General features: G+C 42.9%; 1 protein-coding gene across 3 annotated transcripts in view; it reads left to right on the top strand.

Annotated features, from left to right (window-relative positions):
* The first annotated feature begins 2478 nt into the window (after positions 1-2478).
* The window catches only part of Rcd5 (microspherule protein Rcd5), an 88732-nt gene continuing 76681 nt past the window's right edge, over positions 2479-14529 (top strand). For 2 of the 3 annotated variants that reach the window (XM_037426830.2, XM_037426829.2), the window contains exons 1-2: positions 2662-2827; positions 5191-5281. In XM_037426830.2, the coding sequence (XP_037282727.2) occupies positions 5206-5281 (76 nt within the window). In that variant the 5' untranslated portion in view covers positions 2662-2827; positions 5191-5205. The other variant, XM_075876264.1, reaches the window with a different exon arrangement.

The raw sequence follows: 14529 nt of genomic DNA, 5'->3' as shown, positions 1-14529 counted from the left end.
CCATAGGTCAGCAAAATAAAAAGACGCCCACATTAAATAAGCTTTTTTTTTTCGCATAGGACTCACAAAGACCCAGACTGAACAAAATTTTGCTGAATCGAACTAGGAACTCGCTTGAACTCAAAATCACCGTGGTAAAACTCAACTGGGCTCACTCGGACTGAGGCTTACCCAAGTATAACTCAGCCGGACTCACTCAGACTATCACTCAACCTCAATCTGAGTTTTTCAATTCCTCTGATGAGCTCATCAGTGAGTTTGCCGACTTATAATCGAAACACATCTCTCATTCACGTCACGCGTTGATGAAGACCTTTTGCGTGCGTTCACGATGGAGAAATATGAGAGAATGAGGAAGAATGGAAGGGTGATTGCTATGACGATAATAGGGATGATCCTTACCGATCTACGTAAGAAACCAACAAAAAAAAAACACGAATTCAGCGTAGTTACAGAAAAGACAAGTGCTGGACCTAAAACTAAATGTTATTAAAGAAAGGCCAACAAAAATTAACCAGACGCACATGCTTAAAAAAGGCCATATAAACCACAGTTGCGCAATTAACCATACATTTTTTATTAACCATGCCAATTAACCATACAATTAACCATACACCAAGTATATTCGCTATCTATACCGCGGGTTCTTTATCTGCGAAGAAAGCTGGGGGATCACTCACACATGACACTTCACTCTGTTTTTATTTCGAAGGCTTCACGAGTTTCGCGTTCAATCTTTTTTTTTCTTTGCCAATGTCATTAAACGATTTGAAAGAAATTCATTTGTCTTGCGGCCATGTCTACAGAGTTATAATGGTTCGAGGCCTAGTGACACCTGTAGGGAGTGTGAACATCCTTCAGGCACAAAACTGACTTCCTCGCTAGTCTCTGCGTCCCAATATATCAGTGTCGTCGGCAAAGGAAGAAATAGATTGAACGTGAAGATTTTGAAGCCTTAAAAAAAGGAAAGGCAAAGTGCAACGCATGTATAAGTGATTCTTCAGTTGTCCTTACAGCTAGATAAGGAATTCGCGTTGCTAGATAGCGGGTGCACGTGGCGTCGATCATGGCAGTGTGCTGTTTGTACCATTTCGACACACTTCTTGCCGTTGTAGTGTTAGGTGTGCAGCTGTTGAACGCCTCAGCCCTATTTTCATAAATGCGCCTCTGGTACATGGGTTTGGGAGCTTTCCGCCATAAACATTTCGCTCGATGTCCTGTCAGGTTGAGCTCCTTAGTTTGTTCTTCCAAAAATATTATAAACCAACTCACCGAGCAAGCTACGTATGTGGCGTCCTTTTTGAAACAAGGTTGTGACAAATTGGCATCTATAGGTAGTTGAATTAAGTCCGAGATAAAAACTGCTGAACGAAACGCAGATTACTTGGTTTGATAGCGTGGTGTGGAGCATCGCATGGTGTGCAGGACAAAGCACGTTGAAAGTACAAGCCCACGCTTCAGTGTTTCGTCCGCATTCATCTTCTGTGCGTTAGTTCATAGTTCACACAAACTTTTATGGTGATTATTAATTTATGGTGATCACCATTTCGTCCAATATTGTTGATCTTGCTCAACGTTCCAATACAATGGGGATCGTTTCTGGTTGATAGAGCATTTGTATAATAATTGTCATTTTACTTTTCTTTTTTTATTAAAGGCCGTGCATGTGGTCCAGTTTTTTAAATGATTTTTTTTAAATATGCCCTAAACAGCTAGCCCTTCCTCAGTTATAACAAAGTCTTCCATACACATTGCGTTTCCACCCTGCCCATCCCCAGTTCTGGTCCCCACCCTTCGCATTTGAACTGCCGTCGTTCTTCGGCTCGCTTGCACAGTCATAATTATGAATACTCCAGTACCAACTTTCCACACATTTCATCATTGTTCAAAGCCCGTCTCACATATTACATATTCTCGTCAGCTAGAAAATGTCGATAGTCATCACCAAACACCACCATCGGCGCTGTCATTGACCGGGATTCGAGAAGTTTTTTCTTTTTTTATTGTTCACTTATTTAACTTGAAATGGCAGGTGAACCAATTTTGATGCGTTAACGAAGTGGACAGAATTAAGGCCAGGCTGGTGACAGAAGCTAAAAATTACATGTAGGTTATCTAAAAAAAAAAAAAAAATCTTATTTAAATGGCGCGCTAAAAAAACACGTCGGTGGCGACGGTGGCGGCGCGCCAATCGGTTGGCGTCGGCGGCGACAGCGCAGCAAAAACCCACGGAGGAAGAAAAACTTTTTAACTTTCTCCTTCCTCTATGCGAAAAATTGTTGGCGGCGGCGCGCCGACCGCACGGCGCACACCTCTACTTGCCACTTGCCAGTTGCCACTCATCACATTTTTTTATTCTAGCCACTGCAGAGCCACTGTAGTCGAATCATCGACCGATGGTTATGAGTGTCATTGCCGTAATTGTCAACTACTGCAATGATACTAAAAAATTGTATAACATCTAAGTAAAATATCCATAAATTTTATAAACTGATGTGTTCTTATTCGTCTATTATAGGCTTCCCTTTATAAAGTTTTATTTGCGTTGTTGCGGTTACTACACAGTAGCTGTCCAATCAGTTAGTTTGTTGGTTTGTTTGTATCGTTGGTTCCACCCACCTTCCTCCGTGGTTCCACCTTTTTCCTTCCTCCGTGGTTGGTTCTTTATTCTTTACTCTATGGTTGTCTGCGCCGTGGTCTGCGCGTTTGTGCGAGTGGTGTGGGGGTGTAACCTGTGTAACTCTGTGGGCGCTGTTGCTATCGTCTGCTGTGCGGCAATGTGAGCGATTCCTGCGTGGTAGAACTGCGCTAGTCTTGGAAAAAATAGGTAAGTAATATATGCTTTGAGCGTTACCCGTAGCTTAGGAACACGCATTATTTTGATGAGTGTTCCCTCAGACATACGCTGGGTGCGCATCTTTCCCGCGCAAAACTGGGTCTCAATTGATACAATGTAAGCGGTGCCACTCATTTGATGTAAGACAAAAATGAACATCGGGCTTTTATTGAATATGCAATACCGAGTTCTTCGTAATGCTTATCTGTTGCTCTTACTGTGTGTATTTGCGGACGATCGTCCTCACACAAAACCGTATTTGTGTTAAGAAAACTGGGTGCGGTAACACGGGCACAAGAGAGAAGTCAAGGCACTACAAAATCTTCTCTCTTGTGTCTGTGGTAGCACGCCCAGTTTTCTTCACACAAATGCCTACCTATTAGATCAGCTTTGACATTCTAAAACCCTTTTGTAGCCTCTTCATTGCCCCTATCATTGTCGCTAGATAAAAAAGCACTGCCTTGTGTGCTGGAAGTCGTCTCTAGAAGTGGTCTTCCCGAACGTAATTATCAGCCGGACTACGCTTACGGCAGGGCAAAGGCCCCTCCTATGATCCGCCAATCAACCCAGTCATGTGCTCTCTGCCGCCACGTTATACCGGCGAACTTCTGATCTCATCGGCTCTCCTAACTTTGTCTCCCCTTCGTGCGTTACTTATTAGTTACTTATAATGACCAGTGGGTATCCTGCCTATCTACTACGTGCCTTACCCATGTCCATTTCTTCTTGTTGACTTCAACTATGATATCCTTCACCCCGGTTCGTTCCCTGATCCACTCTGCTATCTTCTTGTCGGTTGAGGTTACACTTATCATTTTCCTTTCCATTGCTGGCTGCGTCGTGCTCAATTTAAGCTGAACCCTCATTGTAAGCCTGCAGGTTTCTGCTCCGTAGGTATCTGCAAGATGCAGCTGTTATATACCTTCCTATTGAGGGTTAGTGGCAGATTACCATTTATGATTTCAGAATGCTTGGCGAATGTGATTTACCCCATTCTTATTCTTCTAGTCATTTCACTCTCATGGTTCGGCTCCGTGGTTAACACCTGTCCTAAACAGACAGACCTTTACAACTTTCAGTGTCTCACCACCTATTGCAAAGTGCTGTTTTCTGCCGAGACGGTTACACATTACTTAAGTTTTTTGCACATTAATTTTCAGACCTACTCTTCTGATTTCCGTGTCCAGTTCAGTAGTCATGAGCTGTTATTCGTCCCCTGAGTTACTCAAGGCAATGTCATCAGCGAATCGCATGTTACTAAGATACTCCCCATAACTCTCATGCCTAACTCTTTCCAATGTAAGGTCCTGAAAACTTCCTGTAAACACATGGTGGATAGCATTGGAGATATTGCGTCTCCCTGCCTAACACCCTTCATTATTGAGATTATGTCACTTTCTTGGTGGAGAACTATGGTGACTTTCTTCCAGTATGTTTATGTAGAGTTCTTCTATGCCCTGGTTCTGTTATGCCTGCACTACTGCTGATGTCTCGACTGAGTCAAACGCCTTCTCATGTTCTATGAATGCTATGTGTAGAGATATATTGTATTCCACGCATTTCTCTATTACCTGATTGATAGCATGAATATGCTGTATTGTTGCCCCGCCGCAGTGGTCTAGTGGCTAAGGTACTTGGCTGCTGACCCGCAGGTCGCGGGATCGAATCCCGGCTGCGGCGGCTGCATTTCCGATGAAGGCGGAAATTCTGTAGGTCCGTGTGCTCAGATTTGGGTGCACGTTAAAGAACTCCAGGTGGTCAAAATTTCAGGAGCCCTCCGCTAAGGCGTCTCTCATAATCATATGGTGGTTTTGGGACGTTAAACCCCACATATCAATCATCAAAGCCTCAAATGCAACCGACAATATAGAGTTAGCGGAGCTTTCAAAGTTAATCCATAGGTGCAAGGTAGCGGACATCAGAAGGTATAACATGGTGAGAATTGAGCAGGTTGTAACAAGCGGCAGAAGCCTATAAGCTGCGAAGGCAAGCTTGGGCATAGGTGAAAATCAGATGTATGCATTAATGGACTAGAAAGGTGATGTCATAACCAATATGGTTAGGATAGTTGATGTAGTGGAAGAGTTCTACAGAGAGCGTTAGAGAAGCCGAAACAACCAGAATGATATTGTAATAAGCAATAATAGCCTAAAGGAATTCGAAATACTGCCGATAAGCCGATAACGACAGGGGAAGTAAGAAAGCCCTAAAAGTAGTGCAAAGAAGCAAAGCCGCTGGTGGACCGAATCACGTGCACCATATTTGCGAGTCATTATACTGAACAATGTAAACTGTTCGTTCCTACTCCTTTTGCCGCCTTCCTGGGCTCAGTTGTCGATGGCTTGTACTTACAGACTCGCACAGCCAGCATGTCGTCGAACCTTGTGTTGGGTAATGTTGCAAGTGACAACTCTCAAGATGTAAGCGAAACATCGCAAGCCCCAGGTGAGCCTACTATTGTATCTTCTTCAGTACTTGTATTAGTCGCACAGATGCTCTACAGCTAAGCCAGCTGAAATGTGGAGTAGGAACTAAAAACTGAAGGTGAAATTTTGGCATTGTGCTCTGTCATGGGCTTCATTTAGAACTGTCTGCTGTAAATTGTTACGAAATTGAGAACTCGTGAACCAGAGAAGGTGACTCATAACATCTTTGAATCCCTGCAACTTGCTTATGTAACCCTTAGTGTAAAGCGACTGTCATTCAGTGCACTTTTTATCAAATCGTAGCTCTGAAGTCGTCTGTGTCACTATGCTTTTGTAAGGAATCATAGCTTGGTTATGCAAGCCAATGTCAGTCATCTTATGAGCATTTTTTTAATGCTGTTTTTGTGCCACTTGCTGAAGCAGAGGATATTTACTCTCACGTAGTGCTCATGGATTCTCTATGTACAATAAATTATGAATGGTACAACTACTTCTGGCACTGCAGTCTTCATTGCACATGGCAATATAATGCTTAATTGGAGCTAACAATAAAATTCGAGCATTTCACTTGGGTCGTATACTTGATAAAGCATATAGAATTGGACCTGCACCAATAAGCATATGGGAGAAAGGTGCTAAAAGACTGCAATTTAGATGACTGTGGTGAATCCAGTCTTGTGATTAGTTCTTTCATTTGTGCAGTGGGATTGTAACGAGTAATATTAAACTGAGAAATTGGCTGGTTTTTTCATAATACATTGAGAAAGGCTTAACTTATGAGTAAATATCTAAAATATTGTTCAAGCGTAAACTAAAAATTTTTAGCTATTCTATCGAAACTGTAATGTACAAATAATATTCTTTATATTACAACAGGGCTTATGTTTTACATGTATGTTGAAGTCTTGACAGTTTTATTGCCTGCCATTAAAGGCTGCACATCAGTGCTTTACCTGGCTTTTGTGTCGAATTGGGCGTGAGCAATACTTCCTTATTGGTGTAAAGCTTCAGAGTTTAATCATTTAATACATGGCATCTGCTCATATCTTTTCCAAAATATCAATATGGTGGTATGATGGGCCACTTGGTACAACATATTGTATATTGTAAAAGTGGGAAACGGCAGGAATACAAGGAAGGTTTGTCCTGTCAAGTTCTTTCCTTCTATTCTTGCTCTTTCCCGTTAATACATTCTACAATGTATTTTTAAGATTAGTATTGTTTTTAAATATTAACCTTATGCAGTTAAAATAATGTTATAAAGCCATAAATTTATTTAGGATCCTGAACATCACAGCTGACTAAATGTGTTTCATGTAGCAGGGCTTTGTGCTATATATTTAGTAGTTTGCACTACATAGCAGTGTTTCTGCTTATTTGAATGCTTGTATGCTTTTTTGCTGTTGATTATCTTTTGTCACACTCATTTTATTGGCTGTGCATATATTGTAAATAGTATGTGCTTTTTTTATTCAAGCTTAGTACAACTTGTTTATGTATAACCTTGCACTGACATACCAAACATTTAAAAGCACTATATGAAAGTTATTCTTATTTGAAGTGTTCTCATCAGCCAGGTCTTTGGACACACTTTTGTTGTTCAAATGATGTGAGCTATCATTGTGAATCAGGAGATATATCATTCTGTTCAGAGAACCAGGTTGTGGGTGGTTTCTTTCCCATAGCAGCAACATACTGATGTGGATGTGAGGTAAAATGCTTCTATTGTTTCTTGATGGATCGCAAGTACTCTGAATTGATCTGTAGCCTTCAGTTTCTGTCACTTAGTTGATGTTTCAGGGTGGAAACTACAATCATGGACTATATTATTATGTTTTGGCATGGAAACATCCAGGCTAATATTTAAATGCATTTAGCATTATAGAAATTTTAAAAAGTTATAATAGCCAGGGGATGCACTCGTCAGCTGCACCCATGTGGGCATTATCGCTGCTGAAGCACATTATGTTGCTTATGTCATATGTGAACACCTAATGTGCAAGGTTTATTTTATGTAAACTGAGGGGGCATATTGCAATAAAAACAGGTTTAGTGAGTGCATGTTTGGTGCCTGACACGGTCACTGCAACAATTTACTGTCTCTAGCTTGCAACTGTGATCAAATATCAGGAAATCATATTTTGATGAGAAAGCTTTAGCATTATTGTTCATTTGTGCTTTTCAACAATAACAGGTACATATAAATATTTATATAATTGCAGTGGTATCGGTCTCTGTGGGGTTATGCTTTGGACAACACTTTTATGTTCTGTTCTTTGGCTGTATTGGAATTTTATGTGTGTGTATGTGCGCATATTATTTCCTTTTTTCCTGCTAGTAGGGTACTGACACGTTTTTTCGGGGGCGAGTTTACTCTGCCTTACAATACAGAGATGGCTTTGAGCAAGTGTGACGCTAAGCAAATGTTTAGATATTTTGTTTCGATATTAGTAAAATTTCTCGTGGCGCACCTACCGTCATCGACACTAACTTGACGTTGGGCTACATTACTAATCATGGTGACTTCACGCAGGAGTCTGGCAAGTTGTGATGATATCGAGCACCCAAACACCAGAAATTGCAGCTTGCGAGTCGCCGTCTCTATCGTCTGCTCAAGCCGTGCTGTCACTAGGAGCTTTTAGCTTGTACGGATACTTCTTAATGTTACCGTGTACCAAATAGAATGTGCGCATCCGCCGGTCTTTACAGAACATAAACCTTTACATAATGTAAGCTACCCGCCAGGTAGGCTTTACGTTTGTGGCCCTATCTTGCAAATCCACTTTCGTTCATAAGGACTCGCGATATTCACATTGCGGAGACTCCAGCCGTCATGTCAAAATAAGCCGAAGTGCGAGCACCAGTAGCGATTAAATTGTTTCAGCCAGATTATACTAAAGCTAGATTGGCCTAAAACGTCAGAATTGTGAACGTGCAAGTCCCCTGATGGCTTGATAGCCATCTAGCCATCAGGAGACTCTAGCCGGGCCAAAATAAACCAGGAAAACACAAAATTGTTATTGCTGAAACATGTGCATTGTACGTCTGGCGTGAAAACCACGCAGTGCCGTTCATAGGAATGAGTTACTGTTTGAATAATTTTCACCTCAAAAACATTACGTATAAGCCAGCATGTTCATCACTGTAGTTGAATGAAATGTCGCAAGATGTCGACGTCATCGTGGCGACATCTTTCTTCACTCTTTTGCGCGTAGGAGGATATTGTACGCGAAAAAGGAAAGTCGTGATTTTGCCAGAGCGGTGATTGAATCCTATCTGAGTTAAGGATAGCTTAAATGCAGTTAGCATCACCATTTATGATGTGCGAAATTGTAAACCTTTGCGTACATACATGAAGCGAGCTAGCGGAGTCTGGAATAGTGTACATGCACGGGTATACAAGACATATGCTTATCAGAGAACAAATGACTCGTTTGATTTTGAATTTGTCGTCATGGCACCAATATTTTGCCCTGTGAATTGTCTTGCTCGAGTGAAACGAAAGACAATAGGTGCAAGTTCCACCAATACCAGTCCGATCCGGCACTGAGACGACGGGGGGTCGTGGTGGAAACTGGACGCCAGTCTAGCAGAGTTTACACTGTCTGCTGCACTTAACTCCGGACATGTACCGCGCAAAATTCACTTGCTCACTGACTTTGGATTGTCGACAAAGAACCTGCACCTTAAAAGTGATGGCAACCCAACGTTGTGCCTCTCTGCTGCTACAGTTGCCACACGTGCGGCACGCAGCAGATGATCGAAAAAGCCACGTGCGGACGCAGATACATCAGGAAAGCTGGATGGATGGATATGGCTGTACCCTCTAGATCGGGCGGTGGCTAGCGCCACCAAGCCGTAATACTTAATGAACCAAACACTAGATTTTTTTTCCTTTAAATAGTGAGGTTGAGGATTCGTACTTTGCAGTGAAGGGTTTAATTTTCACTCGTGCCTTGACTTTAGCCACCAATCAGATAACCTCCTTCTAGTTAATTCTACCCGCTTAAAGTCTATTTTGCCCTCCCTGTCCCTAAACCCCAGTGCTTTGAAAAACTCTGCGCCATCATCCTGAACTATAGGGTGAAGCCCTTTACAGAACATTATCAAGTGTTCGGCAGTTTCCTCTTCCTCTCCACACGCACTGCATACCATGTTTACCCCTTCGTATTTGGCCCGATATGTCTTGGTTCTCAATACTCCCGTCCTGGCCTCAAACAGTAGAGAACTACCCCGAGTATTATCATAGATCCTTGGCGATTTCCTGCTTAAAAGTTCGAGAGATCTCTAGTGCGGACTTCTTAATCATGCCCATTCTCCACATATCAGTCTCAGCTTCCTTCACCTTCTTCTGAACCGATAATTCTTTTTGGTTTGACCCCCTGCTGTTTTCTAAGTATTTACCAGTCAATTTTCTGGTTCGCTTCGTCCATTTTGTATCGAAATTCTTCATGTACAAGTAACTGAATACCTTCCTAGCCCAACGCTCCTCCCCCATTTCTCTTAATCGCTTCTCAAATTTTATCTTGCTGCTAGCTTCGCTGCCCTCAAATGATGTCCATCCCATATCACGTTGTACTCCCTGATTTGGTGTATTCCCGTGAGCTCCTAAGGCAAGCCTACCTATTCCACGTTGCTCAATTTCTAATCTTGCTTGAACTTCTGATCTCATGCACAAGACTGCATTGCAGAACGTCAGACCAGGAACCATGACCCCTTTTCATATTCCTGTCACAACATCATACCTATTGTAATTCCACAGTGCCCTGTTTTTCATCACCGCTGCATTCCTGTTACCTTTAGTCGTCACGTATATTTCGTGTTCTCTTAGGTACTCGGCCCCATTGCTTATCCATACGCCCAGATATTTGTATTTATCTGTTATCTCTAGCGTGACCTCCTGTATTCTAAGCTCACTACCTTCATTGTCATTAAAAATCATGACTGCTGATTTTTCCTTACTGAATCTGAAATCTAACCTATCTCCCTCATTACCGCAGATGTGCATCAATCTCTGCAAATCTTCCTTGTTGTCGGCCATTAGCACTATATCATCTGCGTACATCAATGCTGGGAGTGCCTGTTCAATGAGTTTTCCTTGTTTGACGAAAGAAAAGTTGAAGCCCAGTCCACTTCCCTCTAATTTGGCCTCTAATTCTTGTAGGTACATCATAAATAATAAGGGTGACATAGGACGCCCCTGCCTAAGCCCCCGTTTTACCTCTGCAGGTTTGGATACCTGTTTTTTCCACTTTATAACTACCTTGTTACTTTTATAGATATCTTTTAAAAGATTAGTGACTACATCTTCCACGTCTATTGTGTCCAGTATTCTCCACAATTCCTCTTGAACCACGCTATCGTATGCTTCCTTGATATCCAAAAATTCTAGCCACAGGTGCCCGTGTTTCTTTTCTGCTATTTCGATGCACTGCGTCAGTGAGAACAGATTGTCTTCCAACCTCCTGTGTTTCCGAAACCCATTCTGCAGTTCCCCCAGCACCCTGTCATCCTCTATCCATGCCTGCAGTCTTTCCTTTATAATCTGCATCGCCAGCCTATAGACCACTGATGTCACTGTTATAGGACGGTAGTTGTTTATGTCAGCTTTGTCCCCCTTTCCTTTATAGATCATGCTCATCCTGCTAAGTATCCATCCATCGGGGACTTCATTATCGATTATTATTTTGCTCACTGCCTCTCTCAAAGCCTGCTTAGACTTCGGACCTAATGTCTTTATCAGCATAATTGGAATGCCATCTGGGCCTGTTGATGTACTACTAGGAACCCTCTTTTCAGCCCTTTCCCACTCTCGTTGCGAAAGTGGAGCCATCGTGCCACTTGAATCATCCTTGTCTATTGTGGTGCATAAAGCACTTTGTTGAAATTTTTCTGTCACCCTTGTTCTTATATAGTCAATAGCTTCGTCTCCTTCTAGCCTAGCACCTTGAGCTGTAGTTATAAATCTCTGCTGTAGGCTCGTCTCATATCTAAGGGAGTTTAGATGGTCCCAAAATTTCGCAGTTGCCTTCCTATCTTTTTTATGTACTTCTGCCAGCCACTGAGCTCCCTTTCTTCTAATCTTTTCATTGATCAGAAGGGATGCATCCCTTCTACAGCTTAGAAAGACTCCTCACTTTCGTTCAACATCATCTGTCGGTTCACCCCGCTGCTTAGCATTTTAGAGGCTTCCTGACATTTTGCTATGGCTCTCTTAACTTCCTCATCCCACTAACTTTTGGGTTTGTGTCTTCTTTTCCGGGGTGACTTGTCTCGTGCATTATTAAGCTCTAGCTCAAACAGTCTAATTAGATTCGTGTATGTCCACACTGTTTTATTATCCTCAGTGATTACTTTCTCAATTTTGTTTAGTAGCTATTTCTAATTGCCTTTCTCAATAAAAATTTTTCTGTAGTTGCTTTTCTCTTCTCCTTCCCACTTTCACTGCTCTTCCAAAACTTAGCTTGATACTTTTGTGATCACTACCCAGACTTCTGGAGCCACCTTCATCTATGTGCATTCCCTTGAGCTTATCATACATTCTATGTGACATCAGTGCGTAATCTATCGTCGACTGCAGCCTTCCTACCTCCCATGTTATTTGCCCTTCACACTTCTCGGTACTGTTGCAAATGATCAAATCATGCCTTTCACACATATCCATGATCATTTTGCCTGTCGGGTCGGTATACCCATCTATATCTTCTAAGTGCGCTTTCATATCTCCTAGTATAATTATCTCGCACTCTCCTCCCAACTCCTCAATGTCCCTTGATAAACACTCTACCGTTGCCTGGTTTTCCTCTCTGGCCTTTGCTCCCTTCCACAAGTACACGAAACCAAGGAGTGTCGTTTGCCCTGCCACTTTCTCTTTTAGCCATATATGTTCCTTGCACTCCTGCTTGACCCTTTGCCAGTCTGTACTTTTATGAATGAATGCCGCAATACCACCCCCCCTTTCTGCTGCCTTCTGTTCTATTACAATATTCCCACACATCGTCCGGATTGTTAGGAGGTTGTTCCATGTCCCTAAGATGTGTTTCTACAAAACTGTATACCATCGGCCTCTCCTCCCTTAGCAGTTCTTCTATCTCTTCCCACTTCAGCCTGTTCCTGCTACCCTGCATGTCAATATACCCTATGTCTGAATTGGCTCGGCGCTCGTGGCTACGTCTATTTCTGCCCCGGACTCTACCTATCTTAGATACTGGTGCCACTTTGGAATCGTATCTGTCCATACCACCTGTCAAAGAGTCTCCCTGGTTGTTTTCCTCGTTACTAGCTATCCTGCAACCCGAAGGGCCCGCGTGTCCCCCAAAAAAGCTACTGCGCATTCTGCAAGTCTCCAATCCACTTCATGACCTAGCCGCCCATCATAGTGAATTCTGTCTTGTTGAAAAACCTCCCCACCCATGCACCTCTCTGCTTATTTCCACCACCTCAAAGCCTTTCTCTCGACTCATCCGCCATATTTCTTGGTTTTCGTTGACAACCGCTCTTTGCAGGTTGCTGTCGCGCACCAGTACCTCCGGTATCGTGCATATCACTACCTGTACCTATGGAGAAGTGGCGCGCATGTTATCGACCCCTTTCGCCAGTGTGGTTGCTAGTCCTGCTTTATCTCCATTTAAGACATCGTTTAAACGGCCTGAAATTATCACGAGGTTTCGTCTATCAGTTGTTGTTTTGAGTTTTGCACTCGCTTGCCTCATGAATGCTTCCAGCTTGCGTCCTGGGAACGCCCCTACTACAACCCTCTTGTCACCTCTTACCCTCTCTTTGATTGCTTTTGTGCATCGATTTCAGTTCGAGTCCCCGGCGATTATCACATGCTGACTTTTCAGCTGGAGTGTCCTGCACCTGGGGGTTTCTTGCACCTGTGACGCCGGCTTCTTTGTCCCCTCCCAGCCCCACTACTACTTCGCTGAAGCTGGGCCTTGCGACAATTGAACCGGCTGAACCTGTTTTTTCCAAACTTGCTTGCTCTTTCTTCTCCGCCGTTCTGATTGCCGGTTCTCTACTGCTCTCTCCGTAGGCCGCTCCTTTGTTCAGCTTCGCTAGTGCTTCCTCAGCGGACTTCAGCCTTTCTCCCATTGCCCTCGTTTTCTCTTGACCTGTCTTCAACGCAGGCTCCAGCTCGGTGATTCTCATCAGCAGTTCACTCTGGGCAACCATAATTTTCTCCATTTTTTTCCTCGACCTCACATTGCCTACACTTCGCGTCAGCCTCTTCTCCGTCCGCTTCTACACTTGGGTCCATTTTCATTGTCCACAGCTTGTGCATGCGCATACTGCCACCTGGTGGTGCTGCGTATACCAAGTCGTCTTGTTATTGTTATTTATGCTGTATCTTTAGGGACGAGAAGCCAAATTAGAGGGGACTCGACTAGACTTCAGCCTCTATTTTGCCAAGCAAGGAAAACACATAGAACAGTCATTACCAGAATTGATATATGCAGATGATATAGTGTTAATAGCCGACAACAAGGAAGATCTGCAGGGATTGATAGACATCTGTGGTAATAGGGAGATAGGTTAAATTTGAAGTTCAGCAGGGAAAAATCAGCAATCATGATTTATAATGATAACAAAGGTAGTGAGCATAACTAAGATACAGGAAGTCACACTAGAAATCATGGATAAATACAAATAGTTGGGCATATGAATAAATAATGGAGTTGAGTATCTAAAGGAGCACGAAGGATACGTAATGACTAAGGGCACCAGGAATGCAGCTGTAATGAAAAGTAGGGCACTGTGGAACTACATTAGGTATGACGTTGTAAGAGGGATTTGAAAAGGTGTTGTGGTCCCGGGTTTGACGTTTTTTGACGTTTGGCAATGCGGTCTTGTGCATGAAATCAGAAGTTCAAGCAAGATTGGAAATTAAACAGCATGGCATAAGTAGGCGTGCTTTGGGAGCACACGGGGATACCCCAAATCAGAGGGTACAGGGCACGACTTTCTCTATAAACTTGCGACCTGCTCATGCCACCGCTCCCCATGTCGCCAGGTTTGCTTTTGTTTATTTATTTTTTTTAGTTCTTAAAGGTGCCACATCACGCCATGGCGCCACAACTAACCCTCATCCCTGCAGCCGCCAAAGTGCTTTTCTGCATGGTGCGTACGTGCGTTGACTTGTTTTTGTGCTATTTCAACGTTAGCGTTTGTCGAGATATTTGTTCAGGACTCGGAAGCGTTAGGATACAACAGGTACAGCACCATTCACATAATGGTGTATTGCTGCGTTCTATTCTGCAAGTTGAG

The sequence above is a fragment of the Rhipicephalus microplus genome, chromosome X, assembly GCF_043290135.1.
Source record: "Rhipicephalus microplus isolate Deutch F79 chromosome X, USDA_Rmic, whole genome shotgun sequence".
Lineage (NCBI taxonomy): Eukaryota > Metazoa > Arthropoda > Arachnida > Ixodida > Ixodidae > Rhipicephalus > Rhipicephalus microplus.
The sequence above is the reverse complement of the archived record's forward strand: the minus strand, read 5'-3'. Positions and strand labels throughout refer to the sequence as shown.